The following is a 21,606-nucleotide window of genomic DNA, read 5'->3' as shown; positions in this document are numbered from 1 at the left end:
CTGGGCTTTATGCACATAGCAGCCCCTGAGAAATCATTCTGTCCCTAGTGTAACCTGACTGCACTAATCCATTCCCACAAGTGCCTCAAAAACTAGATTCTAGCTGGAAGCAGACCAGTACTTTCCCTGCGCTGTCTGCCTTGCAACAACCTCTGCCTGAGTACTTTCCATAAATCAAAGGAAACACCATTCCATCATCCTTTCCTGAGAGACAAACCTGGCTTGCATGTCAAGCAGAACCCAGGAATATTGTGTGAAGTTGGCAGAAGTGCCAAGAGGCACTTAATATTCCCTTATTGTGCTGTTTCATCAAGCTACTGATAGCAGCATAGAATTCTCCCTGCATGTTGTCCTGATTCTGGAAATTGGATTGTTTGCTTTTGAGAAGAGAACATAAGTGTCATTAACACAGAACCCCATCGCTCTTCAGCTGTGTACTTTGCTTAATGAAGGGGAAGAGGCATAACTCTGCACTCTGTTTGCTTTTGCAGGTATGTCAATGCCAAGTGGTACTTTGAAGACGTCGCAAACGCCATGGAAGCTGCTAAGGAAGAAATTTTCATCACAGATTGGTGGTGAGTACTGACATGTTTGGGTGTTGCCCAGCTGTCTCTCCGGGGACACTCCCGACAATGCGGCACTGTTCGGAGCCCTACAGTATGGCAGCTAGCCCTGCAGCCAGATGGTTTGGCAGCACACCCAAACCTCTCCTTGTGTTGTATTCAAAGGCCTTTTCAGGAGGGCTGGCAGCAAAAGCACACGCTTCAGATCAACAGCTTGGTTGTCTCCCTCCATGGAAATGCCTGAAATCACACGGAGGCACCACCTGAACTGCACGTGTGGTGGCTTGAGGGACTTCTCAGGAGTGTAAATGCTGCAAGTCTGAGGGGCATGGGTGTCTTTCAGTGTATCAGGGAAAAAGGATGCTCAGCAGTGCTATGGGATCCCCTTTCAGCTCCTCCCCACTGACTTGGGAAGCCTCATGCCAAGTGTGAGAGCATCTTGTAGTATGTCCTTTTGGTCTGCTCTTAAATGGGCCAGATAAGAGAGGAGGGGAGGTTTGTTGCCTTTTCTGGGCTGTGTGTCTGCCAAAGGACCTGGCTCTGCCCACTTGTTCCCTATTTTATGTGTTTATGCAGTGCCCTGGTTCCTGTTTGTGTTAGGAAAATGGTGCTCTCCCAGACTGGGCAGAGTCTCCTGGCTGGGTGCTGGTTGAGGCTGCTCATGTCTTGCCTTTCTGGAGGTTAATCTGCCTGAGCCAGCCTGGACCATGGGCATGGAAGGCTTCCAAGACATGACTCAGATTTTCTGTTCACCTTAGGCACATCTCTATGCTCCTCTTTCTCTGCCTGTGAAATTAACCTCTGGCTGCTTATCTGCTGCCTCTGGGAACTCGGAGACTTAGTTTCTAGGAGGAAATTATGAGAAAACTACATACCATGTTAACATTTGGTGGGGTGAATCTGTTTCCTTCCATGACCACAGTTAAGCCTAATGCTCATGGATTCCCCCTATGCAACATAAGGTGGCAGTTCAAGAGCATCTCATTTCAGACCCATTGTCTCTTACTTAGTGTTTTATTCAGACAATTGTTCAAGTATCATGGAATTCCAAAACTTACCTAAAACTTGATGTATAAGATAAAAATAGGATGTAGCAATATGCTTTATCCAAGCCCAAGTTGCTATGCTTCGTACAAAAAGTAAAGGAATGAAATTCTGTCATCTTGCTGTGCAGGAATTAGATGAGACTGCTTAACTATTTCTTGTAATCCATAAAGCAATAACATGTCCTGTTGAGAGATCCTATTGCTTTGTCTTTAGGCAGCAAGGAAAATTCAGCACAACTCCATTCTGTTCAGCTCAGGTGCCAGGAGAACTGAAATCCCACTCTTATTTATTTTTTGTGTCTGCATATTTCCTTCAGAAAATCCTCAGGGTTTTCTTTTGTTGCATCTTTCTTTCACGGATAGAGTCCAAATTTCCCTATTTATACATCACTGTTCAACCTGGTCTCGTGGGTTATTGAATATGAAGATGAATGTGCTGGACATGTCCCCTGCCCTCTGTAATGCCTAGTTATTAAAGAACAAAGAGCAGGATATTGGAGAATGCATCACTCTGGGACATGAGCTTTCACATCCACTTTATTTAAACTTCAATTCCTTTGCTTTCCAAGTTAGTTATTTAGGCCAGTGCTTTGTTTGCAGGCTACATCTGCTGTGGGTTTTATACACCTTTATTTTCTTAGGCTGAGCCCGGAAATCTTCATGAAGCGACCGGTGGTGGAAGGGAATCGCTGGCGGCTGGACTGCATCCTCAAGAGGAAAGCAGTAAGTGAGCTCCAGCTGAACCCTTCACCCTGCACCCCCCATCCAGGGGGTCATACTGGGGCTGGAGCACTTCCACCATTCATTTTGGTAGAGATGAGAGTTAAAGCCTCACATCAGATGGCCTTGGAAAACCACATGTTCTGATTTGTTCCCCTCGTTCGGGTTTGGAAGAGCTCAGGGGCAGAAGGTTAGATCCTCTGATTGCCCCCAGGTTTGGGTTGCAGCCTTGCTTTACAACTGTCTCAGTTCCTGGTAGGGTCAAAGATCTGTTTGTCATGTGATTTATGTAATTTAGAGTATAGGGAAGGCAGAGCACTTGGTTGTGTTTATGAGTGTGGGCTGTGCTCCAGGTATTCACACACCCTGTGATAACACCGATAACACCGGTGCTAAAAAGAGCTTGCCCATGTCAGCGGTGAGTCACAAGGTTTGTTCCCATTCCAAGGGAAACCTCTTGGACTTCTGCTGTAATAGAAGAGCAGAATTCCATGCATTCCATGGACACAGACTTTAAACTAAAAGGGGGCAGGTTTAGATTAGTTATTAGGAAGAAATTCTCCCCTGTGAGGGTAGTGGGGCCCTGGTACAGGTTGCCTGGGAAATTGTGGCTGCCCTGGAATTGTTCAAGATTAGGTTGAATGGTACTTTGAGCATCCTGGTCCAGTGGAAGGTGTCCCTGCTCATGGCTGGGAGTGTAACAAGATGGTCTTGAAGCTCCCTTCCAACCCAAACCATTCTGTGATTCTGTGACATGCTGAAATACTCTTTGACTCCATCTCCTTTCCAGCCAGTTGTCATCACAGCCCTCACTCCTCCACATACCTAGATAAAAAATGAGAGCTTTGTGTCTGACTGCTGTTGGTTTGAAATTACTCATGGTTTTTTGGCAAAAATAAACTGGCTACAAGGCATCACTCACTCAGAGGAGGAATTTGGCTTCTTTTTGTCACATTGACAGGGATTTTCTTATGACCATGAAAACATTGTGGTAAGGTGAGTGAGGTCAGTCACTGGAAATGCTTGCTCTGTCACTTGTGGTGTTCCTTTGACTCAACAGGGCAGTCAGCAAGCTGATGTCATGGTGTAGGGGTGAGGTTGTCCTTGCTGTGTGTGCAGCGTTGCCTTGGACTCCCCTGGGTGCAGTGGAGAGGAGAATATCATCCACAATTTGGAGATTGCCTTTGCTCTTAGTAGCAGCTTTATGGGAATAGAAATTCAAAAGGCTGTGGAAAGTTTAGGTTCCAAGTTTAAGCTGGCAAACTCTAGTGCAGGCTTTTAATCCATGCTAAGTTATGGGAAGTGGAGGTGTCCCAGTGTGTGACCAGTATTTGCCAAGGTTTGGGAGGCACTTGGCACATTTGAAAGTGCTTTAACAAAAGTTTTTAGAAACCCTGCCATGGATACAATGCTGGTCACAAAAAGCACCATGTTTTTAGCACTGCTCAGTGTGTTCCAGGAGCTTGTTTAGCTCTGCCAGCAGAAAGAACCTCTTTACTGGTGTTGAGTTGGTGACATCCCCTTCAGGAGGGGGATGTCTGTGTAACCTCACTGGTCATGTCATTCTGCAGGGACATTTAACTGTGGGCAGCCCTCAGGGCAACACTGAACTTTAGTGGATGAACATGATTGGAGTGAACCGTGCTTGCAAAGTCTACCTCAAAGGGTGTGTAAAAGGAGCTGCTGTAGGAGTGACCTGTGGATGGGCCTTGGCATAGCTCAGACAAAACAACAAAACCCACACAAACCCAGGTATTGAGCCTTTCTCAGAAAGCTGGAGAGCTTTCCCAAGTTTCTTCTAGGCTGTGGGGTCCCTATGGAGGATCTGGAAGAGGATAACCAAGAACAAATAACCTCAGTCAGCATTTCCATCAGCAAACACAACACATTTACTGCCTCTAGCTTTTCCTCCCTTTGGAAACAGACACTATCCATTGATGTGCCTGCATTCCATGTTTTCTTTTTTATTTCTGACAGCAACAAGGAGTGAGAATTTTTGTGATGCTCTACAAAGAGGTGGAGCTTGCCCTGGGGATCAACAGTGAATACAGCAAGCGGACTCTCATGCACCTCCATCCAAACATCAAGGTAATTGCACGGGGCTGTGTGGAGGGTGTTTGCATTCAGTTGTTCTTGATGGCTGGTGCTGACCCCGGTGGATTTGGGTGGGAACTGCAGGTTCAGGAGTGTTTCCCACCATTGCAGTGTGTCTGACAAGGTACACCCATATGGTGATGCCACATCTGGCAATTTCATTTCTTTAGGTTCTAATGGAACATAAAATTGCTTAGTTTAGATTTGCCAAAGCAACTGCCTTAATTCACAGGTGTGTTTCATGTGACAAGTTAATGGGGTTACATCAAATGGAAAATTACAAATTGAGAGTGTTGTCTCGTTTCAGCATTTCTGCTCCAATGTGAATGATCAGAATCAACACTGGACATTAATGTTCCCACCACAGAAGAACAGCATTGCCCTGTCCTGTGCTGTTACACTGCTCTTATGGCACCAAGCAGAAAATCAGTTGTGGCAGACAAACCAGTAGATAAGGCTAGATCCAGTCTCTTAGAGACACATACACCTTAATGAGCAGTAGGATACTGCTCATTAAGGTGTTATGCTAGAATAATTGATTTATTTTCACTTGATCAATTGTCACAGTGAAGGGAGCCATCTGTTCATCATCTTTGTAGCAAAACTGGACAATACACACGAGCTGTGTTTCAGGTTTTGGGAGTAGCCAGGTGAAACTTGGTTGCTTTTTCTCCAGGAGTCTGGTCTAATGGCTCAAACATAATAAATAAAATCCTGAGCTTAGATACAGAAATTAGGGTTCCATAGACACTTGTCAAAAAGAAATTCCTAAACAAATGCCAAACAACTTGATTTTAAGTAGGGGAAAAACCACCCAACTTCTTATTTCTCTTGTGTGGTGGCAGCAACCAAAGAAGTGAGTCAGATCACCAATATGCTGTTTTCTTTCAGAGCAGGCTCTGTGTTTGAAAGCTCAGCTATTACAGCTCAACTGAAGCAGTCTTTTTAACTATGGTCCTCTTATGAAGCTGTTGTAAGGGTGACCTATCCCAGCATCAGTAATCATTGCTGCTTGGGATTCCTGCATCCTGGGGAAACACCTGCCTGCCATATGGCTGACACCACCTATGGGGAAATTGAGTAGCTTCAGTAATTAAGCTGTGGATGCATCCAGTAACAACTCCAGCATTTCCCCATCACCCCAAACAGCCAAAAAAGGCTGACCAGCTCTCTGCCTGGAAGGATTTCAATTTGACAGCGATGCTGAGCTTGACTGCTGGTTTCCTCGCAGGTGATGAGGCACCCGGACCACGTGTCCTCCTCGGTGTACCTGTGGGCCCACCACGAGAAGCTGGTGATCGTTGACCAGTCCGTGGCGTTCGTGGGTGGCATTGACCTGGCCTACGGGCGCTGGGACGACGACGAGCACCGCCTGACCGACGTGGGCAGCGTCAAGCGCGCCACTGCCGCCACCAAGTCGCTGTCCACCGCCAACCTGGCAGTAAGTGGGTGCTGCTGGTGGGCGATGCACCCTTCCCCAAGAGCCAGTGGGTAGGAGAGCACCAGGACACAGACACGCAGCAGCTCTCGGCAGTGAAGACACAGGAGGGTCCAGTCGTGGAGTTCCAATGTGCTTTAATGTAGGGCCATGCTGAAGGAGTCCGGGGGACAAAGACAAAGGAGGGTCCAGGGTATAAATAGACAAAGACAAAAGAGGGTCCGGGAAAAGTGATTGTGGAGAAGAGCATCAGGGATCCAATAGTCTGAGGGCTCAGGGGTGGTACACAGGGAAGGGACCAGTAGAAAACGCCAGGGTGGATGGGCGGGGTTACACAAACCCATGGGAAAACAGGGAAGAGGGAACTTACAAACATTAACATACAAGGGTAAAAGGGGTAGGGAAGACAGAACTGGGAAAAATTAACATAGTGCTTCAGAGCACCATGGGAGAAGCCTCTTTCCTCACTCTATCCTATGGGAAACACCTGGAGCCTATGGTGCATCTCTCCAGGGTATTGTTGTTGCCTTCTCCCCAGTAAGTTCCTGGGCCTACATAAGTGGGCAGGGTGCAGCTGGTGGCCGTGGTCAGCCATGGCAGGTCTGGGGAGGGAGAATGGGCTGTGTTCTCTTCTGAGCATGGGTTTGGGTTTCTGAGCACTGATCTGCACGAGAATCTGTAGTTAAAGGGGAACTTCTTCATACCTGACCTGCAGCCATGTCTTGTGTCTTCTAAGGCTGCAGCAGAGTCAGCTGAACGGGTCCCACTGCAGCCTCAAGGTCTGGCCCTAGAGAGTCACTTGTTTGAGAGAAATGCTGATGATGCTCCAGACACATCAAAGATGAAAGGAGTAGGAAAACCCAAAAAGTTTTCAAGGTTCAGCATTTACAAGCACCTGCACAAGCACGGTATGCACCACGCTGACAGCGTCAGCAGCATCGACAGTGAGTCAAGTGAGTGATGTTCAGCTAAATAATTTATATAAAGGATGTGTGGAGGTGGTGGGTGGGTGTATGTGCACGTTCACATGATTTCTAGGGCAATGTGTTCTTTGTATGGAAGAAGAGTTGACAAGTTACCTAACTATCAGAACAATAGTTGTGTGTAGCCAACATGTAAATTTGTGTCACTGCAAAATAGAGAAAGGTTTTATGTATTTTTTATGTAGCTAATTAGCAATTTTCATGAGCCCTCAGATGATGTGATACAGTGTATGTGATTCTTAATGTTTGTATTGTTGGAAAGTGTTTGTTCCTGCAAGAGAGAATTGAATCTTTAATTTTTCAGCTGGATTTATTGTAACAGGCAAATAATTTCTGAATGGGATTATCCCCTCTCAAAGACTTCAAAGCTAGGTTTTAAATAAGTTCACATAAATGGAAATATTCCAAATTTACCCACTTACTAGAGAGGAAAGTCTGTTCAACAGTTCAATATTTAAATGCAGCTTTTAATTCCCAACATTAAAGATAATTTCAGGGCTAAAATTACAAGGATCAGCTTCACAATTGTTCCAGGATGAAATCCTTCCTGAAAGTCCTCAGCTCCTGAAGATGGGGGAACTTACTGGAATTTCCATTCCTCCCAGCTGATCTTTCTCTTGCCTCTGGCTCCTTATGGGGGTCTTGGTTGCAGTCAGCTCAGGACACAGCCATGGCTTTGGACTTCATTACATCTGTTTGGGTTAAAACCAGCTGGGTCCTGAATTAGGTCCTTTGCCTGGCAGCCACTTGCAGTTTCAGCAAACTGACGTCTGCTTTGAGTTCCTGTCTGCCAGGTGTCTTCAGACAGGAGCAGGCACCAGGCTGCAGAGGTGGACGTGTGTTTTTGCCATGAATAGAGCATCTTGACTCTCTGCAGGTTACTCTACCCCCACTAGGAGCCAGCCGAATATAATCCAGAGTTTAAGGCCCCATCTGAAAATGTTCCATCACCACAATGAATCCAAACAGGGGCTCGCTGAGCCTCGGGAGGGTAAGTGGAGGAAAGCAGAGCTGTGGACTCCTTCAGGCTTTAGCTGCTGGTGTTTTTGCATTATAACTCTGGTAAGAGTGAGGTGGGGTGCCAGGATCAGCCTTCACTGCTTGTTGTTCTCCCAACATCCTTATCCTGCCTCTGTGGGCATCCTGGCAGAAGAGCCTTCTCCAGAAACTACAAATGCTGCAGCGTAAATAAATAAGAATTTAAAACTCCGAAACAACAACAACAGACCAAAATAAAACAAATGAGCAAACAAAAAATTTGCAATAAAGACAGCAGGGAACAGTTGCAGAAATAGGTCTGATTCTGGTATGTGATGATTTCAGCAGCTCTTATCCTGTAAAGGAAAGAGCTGTTACTGGAACTGGGAAGTTCTGTATTGGATATTTTTAAAGTAAGCCTGATGCAGGAAGACAAAAACAGAGAGAGGAAGCAGCAGAGTGGCTGCTGCCAGTCCTGTGTTTGGACAAAGACTTGGGTCCCCTATTTTTCTCCTAATTAAAACCAAGGAAGGCACACTCAGTTGAGACAGGAGTTGGGGGGGTTGTGAGCACTGAGTTGTTCCCATCTCTGGACTGGTATTGGAAGGCCCTGTCCTAGTGTGGTACCTTTCCAAGATGCCTTTGGGTCCAGGAACAGAGTGAGGAGTAGTTCTTCAGCATCACCCTCTTGAAAACATCTTCCTCTAAGGCATTAATTGCCAATTACAGAATATTGGTTACAAAGTAGAGGTAGGCAACAAAGCATTTCCATGTCTTTGTGGAGACAATGTGCAGTCTCCCCCGTGGCCATTCATGCTATTCATGAGTCATTGTGCAGTCATCAGAGCGTGTGTTGGCCTGCATCCCACACATTCCCATTCCCACCCAGGCATGTGGAGTCAGTGATTCCCCAGCTCCACCTGGACTCTCACTAGAGGCTGGAGCTTCCCAAGGCAGCTGTGGTGCAGACCTGCTGCATGGCATTTCTGGCATGGCTTGGCTCAGCTTGGCTCAGCAGGGTCACGGCGGTGCTGGCAGGGCTTGCTTTGTGTCCCCTGGTCTTGTGCTGCTGCCAGTGTGTGTTTTGTTGACTGTTGAAAATTGGTTTTTCTGTGTACTGAGGGGTTTTGTGGTTACCTGGTGGCGTGGTTGGGTTAGGAAGAAGTTTCTGCTCGCGGCATTGCTGTATAATTATTGCATTAATATTTGGTGTCACAGATGAAGGCTGCTCTCACAGTCAGGAAATAGCACCAGGTAACTGTTTATGGTCTAGGACAACATTTTTGGATTTTTAAGAGGCTGGGAAAAGTGTTCACTGCACCAAAATATGTGCTCTGGAAAAGGGATCCTGTTAGAAGGGAATATCCCTGTGTACAATATTTCAGACCTTTTTCAATCAACATGAATTTGGAATTCAGGATCCATTTGTTCAATATGTAAAATTGTATCCAAAATGACACTGCTATTTGGAAAACGAAATGGTACTAAGAAAACCCACAATACTTAATGAGGGAATAAAAACATCTCATTGTAAATAATAAATACTACTTCTATTAGAGGAGATACACCCTGCTAGAGAGGCAAAATAATAAACTCTCTAGCAGAGAAGATGGAATTAGTTCACTATTAATGTAGAATGTATGAAGTAGATGATCTACATGATCTGCCATATGGGAATATTTAGGTGATATTGAACTGGGGAAAGCCAAATGGTTATAGGGTGATGTCGTCCAAGTTAAAATTCAGCATCTGCTTTTCATTTCCATAACAGACTCCTATTTATAACCTCTTCTGATTGTACAAGAAATACTAAAATAGGGAAGAAAAAATACTGACATATATCCCTTGAAAGTAACAGGAGGACTAGGGAAAAACCAGCTTCAGCTGCTTGGGACTGGCAGGTCCCAGCAGTGCTGTTCCATGGCTGAGTCTCTCACTGCTGTGTGCAATGGATGGCCATGACTTTGGAGCATGTTTTTGTTTTGTTTGCCTGCACAGATAAAGGATCCATCCGTAGCCTGAAGACAGGTGTTGGAGAACTGCTTGGGGAAACCAGGTTTTGGCACGGAAAAGACTATTGCAACTTTGTCTTTAAAGACTGGGTTCAACTCGACAAGCCTTTTGCTGGTGAGTGGGAGTCTTTTCATTCCCCAAACTTTCTTCTGTATCTTTTCAGTCTCAGGTCTTATTTTTCCTGCCTCCAAGCCAGAGGTAACAAGGCTGGTTTGGTTTGGTTTGGTTGCTAGACAAAAGTAGCAAAACTCCCTTTGAGGGATTTTTGGGCCAGTTATGCTGTTGCAGTCCAAGTCATCTGCCTTGGGGGTGCTTGGTGCCAGAAACTTCAGTCTGAGGAGGGGGATGCTGTGCTTTTCCACACTCATGTCCTTTGTCTGAGGAAGTTCAGCCGTGCTCCCCTGTCCCACAGACTTCATTGACAGATACACCACACCCAGGATGCCCTGGCACGACATCTCCTCCGTGGTGCACGGCAGAGCCGCGCGCGATGTCGCCCGGCACTTCATCCAGCGCTGGAACTTCACCAAGGTGGGTGTGGGTCTCACTGCTGAGGGCACGGAGATAAGCACAGCCTTGCCTCATCCCCCTGCCCTCTGCAGGCATCTGTTTTATTTCCTTGTGTTGTTACATATGTTGCAAGCATTTTTTCTTTATCTGTTGCAAGCATTTTTTCTTTATCTTTTTTTCCCCCCTATCCAGATTATGAAACCCAAATACCGGTCCCTGTCCTACCCATTCCTGTTGCCAAAATCTCAGCAAACTGCTCATGAGTTGAAGTATCAGGTGCCTGAGGCTGTTCCTGCCACAGTCCAGGTGGGTGTTGGTCTCCTACTCACATACTCCTCAGAGGGCTTGTTTTGCATCCTCCCATGAAGTTTGAATGCCTGACAGACCCTCTGCAGAGCTTGAATTATAAGATGCAAACCTCTTGTCTAATTCAACTCACAGATTAGATGATCAGACCCTCAAATGCAGTAGAATAATGCAACACTTTTAGTAGATAGGCATTAATTTATATCTCCACCTTTGAGGTAAGGGAACTAAAGTGTCTGCAGCACTCAAGTGGTGGGAACACTGTGACTTTGCACAGCTGTGTGGTTTAATGGTTTGTTTTCTGCTGCTCTTCATCTAACACCTAACATTTGAGCTTTATGATTCAAGAAGGCCTGATGGGTTGAGGTTACCCACTGGGTATTTATCTCAGATCTCAGAGCAGTCTGCCAGGCCCTGACGCCTCGCTCAGACGGGTCGTGGTCAGTGAGAGCCCAGCATTAAGTGGAGTCTTGGGGCTGTAGTCTTGCTTTCTGCCTTGAGCTTCATCTGCACTTTATTATGCAGCCCTGCACCCCAGTGGGTCCTCTGCAGTTCCACACAGTCAGCCCACAGTCTGATCTGTGACAATCAGTCTCACAGTCAGAATTGCCAAGATACCTCTGTTTAAAAGCGCAGTTTGCTCTGTCAAGTGCACATATTTGAATACTTGAATATTGCTGTTACCCAGCAGAAATAGGAACTTGTTGAAGAGTACAAAGTCAAAATAGTTATGCTGAAGCAGCAAAACCATTGTGTGTCTCCGTGGATAAAAGATGTATGAAGTAAGAGCAGTTAGACCAAAACCAGGAAAAATGCATGACTTTGTAAGGAGTGGTCTGCCCAGATGACAGCACTGCTTGGGGAAGCTTAGTGAAATAAGATACTTTCTTCTGGGTTTGTGGGTTGCCAGGGCATTGTCTGCTCCTCTCTGTGTGGTGTGAGGGATGGGCAGTACAGGGATCTTGTGTCAGGATTCTGGGGTGTTTTACATCAGCCTCCAAAGCAAGGCTCCCAGCTTGCTGGGAAGTAGTCCCCTTCAGGCATCATCCTGTTCCCTGTGGCTGTAAATGCCTCCCTGTCTGTGTCTGACACCAGCTTTTTGGGAAATCTTGTTCTCATGGAATTGATGGGGCTTGTGTCCCCTGAGCACACTTCAACCGCAAGATAAGCCACAACTTCTAAATCACGGGGTTTGCTGTAGCAAAAAGTTAAGCTCTACTGATTACAGAACTGGAAGCAGTTCCCAAAGGAGAAATTAAACTGAGAAAAACCTAGATGCAGCTTCTCTTCAGTCCAGCTGCAGAGCTGCTGGCTCAGGGCATCAGGCCGTGGGAGAGGAGGACGGAGCTCAAACGGTGACTGCGGAATCCGCAGACTCCAGTGCTGAGTGATGGGTGAGCAGTTGGAAAACCAGCCTGGCCACCACATTGCTGAGGCATTGCAAATAACTGATACATCCAGGAAATGAGGGGCTGCTCTCAATGATGCCATAAACAGCAAAAAGAGAGCAGGTTTGTCTTGTAAATTATTCATTTGAAACTACCTTGCTCATTTCTTATTTATGCATCTGTCAAAACAGCCCTGCATGTAGACGGATAAATAAACCTACGTGATATTAGGCTGCAGATGGGTTGGCCTGAAATGTGCCAACCTTCCCAGTGTGAGGGAAAACTGGTGGGGAAGAACATTTGCAGTGCCAAGCCTGGTGGAAGCAGTGAAGGTGGCTCCTCTGCCCAGGCTGGGGTGCAGGTCCCCAGAGTGTTTCAGCTGGGTTATGATTTTTGGGTGACCTCCTCAAGCTCCAAGGCAGGGATTTGCAGGCACATAGTAAAATTTTGACTGTCTCCTCCCGAATACCCACACTGGCCTGGTTTCCCTTGGTCCCCAGGTGACACTGAGCATCCCTGAAGTCCCACTGTGAATCCAAAAGTGACTCAGTCTCTCCTCCTGATGGAGGTTTCAGATTTGGCTGCTGTAGGAAGTGGGGATATGGGAGGACACCTGCAGCCTGGATCTGAGCTCCCTCTTCTGGTTGCCTTTTTCTGGAGCTCCCAGAGGGTGCATCAGGGCATCTGCAGAGACAGAAATATCAACCTCTTGCCTGTCCAGTTTGTTCATTTTGGAGCAGAGGGCTCAGGTGCTCACATGTCCTCTCAGTGGTACAGTTCTGCACAGAAATAAGCAGATATCCTAAAATCTTTTACCAACTTTTTATCCAGAAAAACTACAGCAATATTCTTGTTTCTCTTAGTATTGAATCCTTTGGATGGCCAGCAGCCAATCCCCTATTATCTCCATGTGAGTACTGTGTAGGGATTTTATAGGCAGCAGTTACTGCCCCAAGGTAAAATCCAGTATCCCAGGACTGTCCTTGGCTGTGGGGTGATTGAAGAAAGCCTGGCTGTTGGATTTCTTGTTTCTGACCTTGTTTGCAAATCTGTCTTCAACTGTGGGCAGATCAGAGGAAGGAAAAACACAAAGGATCCTTGGGGATTGCAATGTTGCTGCAAGCCCAAACCATTGACCTGTCAGCAATAGATTCCAGCCTCGTTGTACCATCTGGTTTTGCTCTCCTCTGTGAGAGGAGAAGAGTAGGGAAGCACTTCTGGGAGGACAGAGCACTGACAAGGGCTTTCCCCTGGGCAGGGAGGATGAATGCAGTGTGTGTGGGAAACGCTGTTTAGGTACAGGCTGGGAAAGAGGAAGAGGAATCAGGCATGCGCCCCCATACTCTTTCATTTGAACTTGCAGTAAGCAACATGATTTTTGCAAGAGCACATTGATTTTTGCAAGAGTCAAATAGAGATCTGCCAAAGGCAGTGCCAGATTTTTTTTCCACTATTCCATCTCCCAATTTTCCACTCCAGAGTTTGCAGTTATCTGCCAAAGCCAGCATTGCAAAAGATGTGATGTGGTGAGGCAACATCCCATTCCTGATGGAAATGCAATGAAAGTTTAATGCTCTGGCAGCAGCTGACGCCCTCACCTCTTTGAAGTCTTCGTGAGAGCCCTGCTTTGTTCAGGGTTTATGCACTAGCCCTTAGCAAACATCACATTTATTACCCTTGTATCAGTTCGAGAAGTTAAAGGGATGACAAGCTATTGAGAGGCTCAAGGGAGGGGAAGGGAGAGGCTGGAACATGGAGACTCCAGCTCTGCATGGGAGGGGCTCTGCTGGGCAGTATGTGCCCTTTTGTCCCCATGAAATAGGTTGGGTTTAAACCAGCTGCCTTTAAATACCTTGACAGGAAAGAGAGGTGTCCAAAAATGTGAGATGGAGCATCAGTGATAAGGGAAGGGCTGTGTAGCAAATTTCCAGGTGTTGGCATGTGTGAGTGCCACTGTTTTGTCTCCATGGGATGCCTTGGTGGCATTGCCCTGTGGCTGCAGACCTGTTAAAAACAACTTTATTTTGAGGAGGTCCATGATGAAATACCTTATACTCATTCTGCTGTCTCATCCAACATTTTCTGACACCTCTTCTTCCCTTTGCAGGGAGATTTGAGATTGTACCTGATGGGAGCTTTTTGGATGGTGCTGTGCCAGCTTTTTGGAATTAACCATGACACATTGTTCTGGGGTGGGGCAGGTGGATGGTGGCACTGTAATAGGGGCAGCCCGGGGTGTGGAGTGAGCTGGGGGCCAGTTATGTGGAGGGGTGAGGAGGAATGTAGGGAAGGGCAGGTGGATGATGCACTGGGAAGTCATGGTGCTGCAAAGGGATGGTCCTAAGTGATGGTTCTGTTGTGTTAACTAGCAAAAAAAAAAAAAAAAAACCACCAAAAACAACAAAGAGATTTTGTGCGCTAAAAAGCTACAATCTGCCACTTTCTGAAGTGCTGTTCCAGATTGCTGTGCTGCTGAGAGTGGATGTGCTGTGAGCTCCAGTCCAGGCTGCATATGGAATAATTAGCCTGCTTTCAACCCTGCAATACTGTTTTTTCTGTTCTTATTAATACCAGTAACAGCTTATTAGTACCAGTGGTGAAATTTTGTTCAAGATCTCAGTCTGCCGTGGTGCTCAGTGTTGTTTCAGCAGTGCCCAGCTTGGGATGAGTGGGAGCTCTCAGCCTTGGCTTTGTAAACCAATAAGTGATTAAACACCTTTGGGAATGATCATCATGGCCTTGAGAAGGCTTGTGCAGGCAAAGGGCAGCTGTTTGGCGCTGCTAAAGGCTGTGACAGCCGTGTATTCAGGGTGGCTCCCTCACTCCAACATTTGTGAGCCCAACACTCAGCTAGGGAGACTGCAGAGTGCACCCTCCTGTTGGCCAAGAGAGCAGCCAAATACCAGAGTTACAGGGCCTGGTTTTTACTGGGAAAAACAGATGTGGGAGAAAGCTCCTGTCCAGGTGAAGGAATTAGCTCAGGAGCCATCTGCTTGTAACAGCCATGGCCCCAAGTACCACCTCCAGAGATCCTCTGGAGATGAGAGGATTGGTTTGGTGGATTCCCGAGAGATCAGGGTTTTGCTGGAACTGACACACACATTTCACAGATCCCCAGCCCCTGGGTCTTGTGCTGTGTGGGACTGGTCCTGATTTCCAGTATAATGGTTATATTGAGATATTTTAAGGCTATTGTTTCAATGTTTTTGTCTTGACAATGTTTAAAGAGAGAGGCTGATGACGAGTAACTATTCTCCCAAGCACGTGCTCTGCCAACACTTAATTAAAAACTACATTTCCATCTAGGAAAGCTTCACTTGGGGTGTAGTGTGGCTGCCTCTTGACCCAGAGTGCAGGAGCAGGAGGTGCCACAGCATCTCAGGCTGGGGGGGGGCAGGATGCTGACTGCTGTGGGGTTTGCTCAGCCTGGCCCAGAGCACAAACAAAGGTTTCTCATGTTGGCTGGGCTCTCTTGCACAAAAACTGCAGGGTGGAGGGGCAGGGCATGGCCTGTAGATCCTTCAGGAATCTACTTTAAAAGTGGATTTCCAGTAAAAACTAAGAAATAAGTGTGGGCAGCTGAACAAAAAATTGTACAAGTTCTATCATCACAAATGGGATGGCTTGTGCAAGAATTTGGCAGAAGAAACAAATTACCTCAAGTGCTGAGGACAAAGGCATGGCCTGCATTATCAGACTGACTGTATGAGTCTGTTCAGCCTCCCTGGAGGAAAAACACCCTGCCCCAGCTGGAGACCAGCTTTAAAGTGCTTGGCAGGAGATCACCGATGGAGATGTGCACCCCTAAAGCTTGGAAATTTAGGTTGTTTTTAAAGCAGTTTATGATAAGACCTTAAGCAAGAGCAAGCATCTGGAGCTGCTCAGGTGGGAGAGGGCACTGGTACAGCAATGGGACAGGGCTCTTTTGTTTTTAATCAAAACATTACTAAGCATTAATACTATTTCTGACTGCCCTCTCTCACAATTACAAATGCACTATAAATGTTGCACTTACTACCTAATTTAGTGAAAGCCTGGCTGTGCCAGGGAAGAGCCTTGGCCCTGGGATAATTCAGGTGCCATGGTGCTGTCCTGGATGGACAGAGCTGAAGGTGTCTCTCTCTGCTTTCCAGGTGATCCGCTCTGCTGCTGACTGGTCTGCTGGCATTAAATACCACGAGGAGTCCATCCACAAAGCCTACATCAGCGTGATAGAGAACAGCAAGCACTACATCTACATAGAGGTCAGTGCCAGGGAGGGAAGGCAGGAGGGTCCTGATGCTCTGGGCATGGCTTGCAGCCATCAGGAGGGTGATTACTTCTTGAGGTTTGGTCCTAGTTTTTAGGCATTTAGACAGATCCTTTACCTTCAGTGGTCTTCAGGCCAGACTGATGGCTGTGTACCCTCATAGCTGTCTGACCACGAGGTGAAAAAAAGTAGACCTCTCCTTTATAAGGCTCTTTGCAAAATTGCCAGCAGCTTTCATGGCCTGTGCAATAGCCTCCCTGTCCCCTCTGTGGCTTTGCAGTGTCCCTTGTGCATGCCCAAACCTCCCACTCACAGGGCAGCTCTTCATCCACACAGCCTTCAGCTGCAGCAATCTCTTGTGTCAGAGTGACACTCAGTGCTGGCTGAATGGAGATGCTTTTTCTCCTCTTTTTTTTTTCCTTAGGCTCTTGTTAGGTTGCTCTTTACATGAACTTTCTAAGGAGTGTGATTAATAAGGACTAATTCATTCCCTAAGCAAGCACGGACACGCATATCATTTAATCATAATTTTAAAAAGCTTACAATCCAACAGCACACAAACCCAGCTATCTTTAGTTGCTCTTAGTCTGAAATAAAGCATGCAAACACTTCGGGTTGGTTGCTGGCAGTGTCTGACAGTAGCTTCTCTTGCTTTTCCTGCAGAACCAGTTTTTTATTAGCTGTGCTGATGACAAAGTTGTCTGGAACAAGATCGGTGATGCGATTGCTCAGAGGATTCTTAAAGCTCACAGGTAACCTGTTTTTAATGAGGCAGTGGAACTCTTCAGGTGCATTTCCATGGTGTGGTGCAAAAAATAACCCCTCAGTGGCCACAGCTGGGCAGTAGCTGTGCCAGCACAGAACTGATGGGGTCGAGCATCTGCATTTGCAGCAGTGAGATTCCTGAGTGGTTTCTTAGCATCCAGAAAGTGATTTTCTGGACTTACCCCAATGTAAATGTATTTTTAAATATAGAACTTGTTTAAAGACAAGTCCTTTGTGCTCTGGTTCACTGACACCTTTGCTCCATTGCCAATTTGCCTTGAGCTGGGTGGTCAGGCAATTTCAAGGGTGGGAAGTGTGAACTGGGATTTGTGGTTTATTTAAATCATCTAGAGAGGAGTGGCTTCAAATTGGGGAAACAAAAACATTTTGAGGATTTGACTGCAGGGTTCTACTATTGTTTGAACAACTTTTTCTGGTACATGCTGGAGGGTGTTCACCACCTCCAGTCTTTGCAAGGGGACCGTTGTTTGTTCCTGGATGGATTGAATCCAACCATGTTTTAGACACTCCTTCAGCACACCTTGACCCTGTGTTAACATTAATGCTACAGGTTGTGGCTTGTCTTCACTTTGATCCTGGGCAGCCTTGCTTAGGGTTGCTGCCCGGGAGTCTCTTTGAGACATACATTTCATAATATAAAACTGTACCCTGATTCTGCTGGGCTGAAATACAGGAAACTTTCTAAACTTTTCCCTTTCATCTCTCATGGGCTTTTTGGCCACACACGGAGATGGTTTTCTGCATGGATTATTTTTTCCACATTGTAGTTGTCCAGAACTCTGCAGGGCCTGTTTTTCCAGAAGTTCTCTCTCCAAGGTTGCAGGAATTTTGTTCTTTTTTGCACTTGAGCTTGGAAATTCCCACTTGGATAAAGGTACCCAAACTGAGACAGCCACCACAGTGCAGGAAATGTCTGCAAGGCCACAGGAGCTGCCCTGGGCCAGGCTATGTTCAGAGCACTGTGGAAAGAAGAGCACTATTGCAACAGGGAGAGCCTGGGTGTTATCTGCTGTGCCATTAACAATGGGGAGGAGTTGCCTGTGATCTGTGTGAGCTGCAGTGAGTAGCCACAAAAATTGAAATTAGCTAAGGATGAAAAGGTGGGATGGATTTTCTCACCTGTGGTCAATGAGGAGCAGTGCCAGTGCTGCTGGAAATGCTGTTGCTGTGTTTGTAATGCATCTTTGAGGCTCAGAGGCAGCTGGATGAAGCATCTTAGGGCACCTTCTAGTGTTCAAAGGGGCTAGAGGAGAGCTGGAGAGGGACTTTGGAAAAGGGCATGGGTGATTGGACAAGGGGAAACGGCTTTGAAGTGAAAGAGGATTAGATGGAGTATTGGGAAAAAATTCTTCCCTGAGGGTGAGGGCCTGGCACAGGTCCTCAGAGAAGCTGTGGCTGCCCCATCCCTGGAAGTGTCCAAGGCCAGGCTGGATAGGGTTTGGAGCAGCCTGGGGTAGTGGAGGGTGTCCCTGCCATGACTTTGGAACTGGAGGAGCTGTGAGGTCCCTTCCACCCAAACCATTCTGGGATCCTGTGATCTCTGTGCTGATTGATGCCCCCCTGGAGAGCCTCTCTGGATTGCCTTTCCTGCCTTTGGGAACTGACCACCTCAGGTCCTTTGCATCAGTTGCCTGCTGTTAGCAATGCCACTGAGGCAGCAGCCAATTCTCCAGGTAATCTGTTAAGGTTTTCCCATTTTATAAAGTTAGTTTATGTAGTTTATGTTTATCATTCTGTCCAGATACTAAAAGTCTGTCACAAAAGGGGGGGGTCACACAGATTCTTAGTGACCCATTTCCAGATATGATGCTCACTTCTGCATTACTCCAATTGTATGCCAATATTGTGCTGGCTTAATGTTGGCAATTCCTACCTGAATATAAGGTTTGAATTCTGCATTACCTAAGATTAAAAGTCAATTCAGACCTAAATGGTTTTTATCACAATGCTAATTTTCCAAACTGCCCCAGGAGAACAGCATTTAATTGTAAATTAAGTTCTGTAGTGAGCTTGTATACTTCTCACTCTGCTAGACTAAATATTTTCTATTAATAATGTTCTTTTCTTGGTTTCCTCTTTTTTTCATGGGTGGCTCTCTAAGCAGTTTAGTAAACACTGTCCTTATGCAAACAAGCTGCTTTTTGGGGAAGGCTTTTGTTGGTAGACCTTTCTCATGATACAAACAGACTTGGTTTCACAGTCTCTTGTGTTTGGGTAAGGCCTCATGAACTGTTTCTGAGCTCTGCTGGTGAGCCAGAGCCAGTCTGCAGTGCCCAGCACAGCTGGAAGGAAGCACTGGTTGAAATGAGACACACAGGTTCTCTTTGTCTCCCTCCTAGCTCAGATGGGACCCCAGTGCTTCACAATTCCCACTCCCCTAAATTCACAGGCATGGCTTGCCCGAGGAAGGAGTGCTGCTAGCAAAAACTGCAGACTGGCTCATCCTCAGAGTGTGCTGAAATGGTTTTGTGCTGATTAAACTGTGTTTGCCATCTAGTGGCAGCATCCTTCCATGGAGCATCATCCTTCTCTTCCTTCTCCGTGGCACAGAGCAGGGAATTCCCAGCACCCAGGGGCACCTGGGAAGTGCTCTCAGAGCAGATGCACCTGGCATTGTCAGCAGAGGGAACCCAAAAGAAGCTTTGAGAAAAGCCCCAAGCAGTGCCTCAGTAGTAGCTTTTGTTCTGAATGGAATCAGGATTAGGGTATGAATTTGTTTGGAGTACTCTGGAACTGTGATGTTTGGGTGCTGTGATGTATCAAGGATATATTTGCCCTCTCCCAGTGATCAATGTTCTGCTCGTGCCCTGAACTTTTTCCACCTTTTATGGAAACCTTTGTCCCATTTGCACACTCTCTCAACCTTGGGTTTCTGACTTCTGAAAACCAGGAGGCGGTGGGAATGTTGGGTTAGGTTTTGGGTTTCTGCCTGTGACAGCTCTGTAAGCTTTGCCGTGCTCAGCCAGGCAGCTGTCCCCACCAGTGTGCATCAGAATCAGTGGCTGGCCTATTGGGATGCTCAAACTTCTGTAGTGGCAGACACAATCTGAAAAATCCTTAGCCTGCACCTGAATTTCAGTACAAATGTGTTTCTTCTCCTTCAGCTTCTTTTGTTATTTACTGAGAGTAAATTATTCCCTCTGCTCCTGAAGGAGCACTCAGAGCAGCCCTGATGGCAGGTGATGATTTCCTGAAACTGGAAAAGCACTTCACACTTTGCTCCCTTAAAATTTGTGTGGTGGCCTTGGACAGGAACCAACTCAGTCATCTCAGGGGAAGTGAAACCAAGAGGACTTCACCTGGTGTGAAGCTGTGCCTGGTCCAGGCTGGTGCAGCACTCCCAGGCTGACATTGCCCACGCTCCCTTGTTCCTCAGGGAGAACAAGCGGTTCCGAGTGTACGTGGTGATCCCGCTGCTGCCCGGCTTCGAAGGGGACATCTCGACGGGCGGGGGGAACGCGCTGCAGGCCATCATGCACTTCAACTACAGGTACCTCACCAGGCTGTCAGAGCCCTGCACACCTCCACTGCTGCAGGGGGTCCCCAAACCCCACCTGCCATCAGTGGGACCAGCGTGGACAGAGCTTTGGGCAACCCGGTCTTGGGGCGAGTGTCCCTGCCCATGGCAGGGGCATGGAGCTAGATGAGCTTTAAGGCTCAACCAACCCAAGCCATTCTATGATTTGTTTTCCACTTTGCTGATTAATCAGACTTGCTGACCAAGATCTGTCTCCAAATCTGCCTTTTTGGCTGATACTTGGCCTGGCTCTGCCTGTTTGCCCCATGCAGGCAATGGCATCTTCCCCAGTGTGATTCCCCTGCTCCAGGATGGATGTTTTGGGGGGGCACTTGCAGCCCAGCAGGTCTCATAGGAAGGACTGAGATACAGCAGGGTGAGAAATGTCAAAGGCAAAATGGCCCAAGATGGTTTTACTGGGAAGCTGCTGTGTTACAGTATGGCCAAAGCACAGTGTGCAGAGACTGCTGCAGCCCTCAGAGTGAAATCCCCGTTGTCTGCTGGCCTGCAGGGGTCCTGCTGCACCTCCAGGAGGACACGTGGGGCAGGGAACGCAAACAGATGGAAAGTAGCACATCCCCCTGACCCTTCTGCCTGAGCTTCCTCCTGCAAGGGCAGCCAGAGGGAATTACCCATGGGTTGGTTGATTCTCAGTGGAATTCCAGCTGTGGATTTTCCAGCCCAACCATAATCACACAAATTCTCTGACCTGGTGTTCTGCACGTTTTCTTAACGTGATTTCACACCCAGGCCTGGCACAGGGGGTAGCAGCCCTGCTTGTCACAGGTTTACAATCATTGCCACATGCTCTAGAAGGCAGAAGTGCTCCCCAGCTCCTCTGTAGGTTGGTATAAGCTCCTTTTGGAACATGAGCAGTGCTTGAAGTAGTAACAGTCATTTGGGAAAAGAAGCACCCTGTTTCTCCTGCTGTTTGAGAGGCAGCTCTGTTTGTGATTTACCCCACCCAGTTCTGCTCCAGCACAAGCTGCTGTCTGGAGCCACGGGGGTGCTGATG

At 47.0% G+C, this 21,606-nt stretch overlaps 1 protein-coding gene across 1 annotated transcript in view; it reads left to right on the top strand.

Moving 5' to 3' along the window:
* PLD1 (phospholipase D1) overlaps window positions 1-21,606 on the top strand; it is a 61,704-nt gene that overhangs the window by 30,346 nt on the left and 9,752 nt on the right. The window contains exons 11-22 of the mRNA XM_030227014.2: window positions 492-575; window positions 2,251-2,332; window positions 4,307-4,417; window positions 5,655-5,864; window positions 6,598-6,814; window positions 7,722-7,835; window positions 9,821-9,949; window positions 10,248-10,366; window positions 10,538-10,651; window positions 16,173-16,283; window positions 16,952-17,040; window positions 20,451-20,564. Coding sequence (XP_030082874.1) covers window positions 492-575; window positions 2,251-2,332; window positions 4,307-4,417; window positions 5,655-5,864; window positions 6,598-6,814; window positions 7,722-7,835; window positions 9,821-9,949; window positions 10,248-10,366; window positions 10,538-10,651; window positions 16,173-16,283; window positions 16,952-17,040; window positions 20,451-20,564 — 1,494 coding nt within the window. The remainder of the gene's footprint in view (window positions 1-491; window positions 576-2,250; window positions 2,333-4,306; window positions 4,418-5,654; window positions 5,865-6,597; window positions 6,815-7,721; window positions 7,836-9,820; window positions 9,950-10,247; window positions 10,367-10,537; window positions 10,652-16,172; window positions 16,284-16,951; window positions 17,041-20,450; window positions 20,565-21,606) is intronic.

Source organism: Serinus canaria, chromosome 9 (genome assembly GCF_022539315.1).
Source record: "Serinus canaria isolate serCan28SL12 chromosome 9, serCan2020, whole genome shotgun sequence".
Lineage (NCBI taxonomy): Eukaryota > Metazoa > Chordata > Aves > Passeriformes > Fringillidae > Serinus > Serinus canaria.
This window is presented reverse-complemented; position numbering and strand designations above follow the sequence as displayed.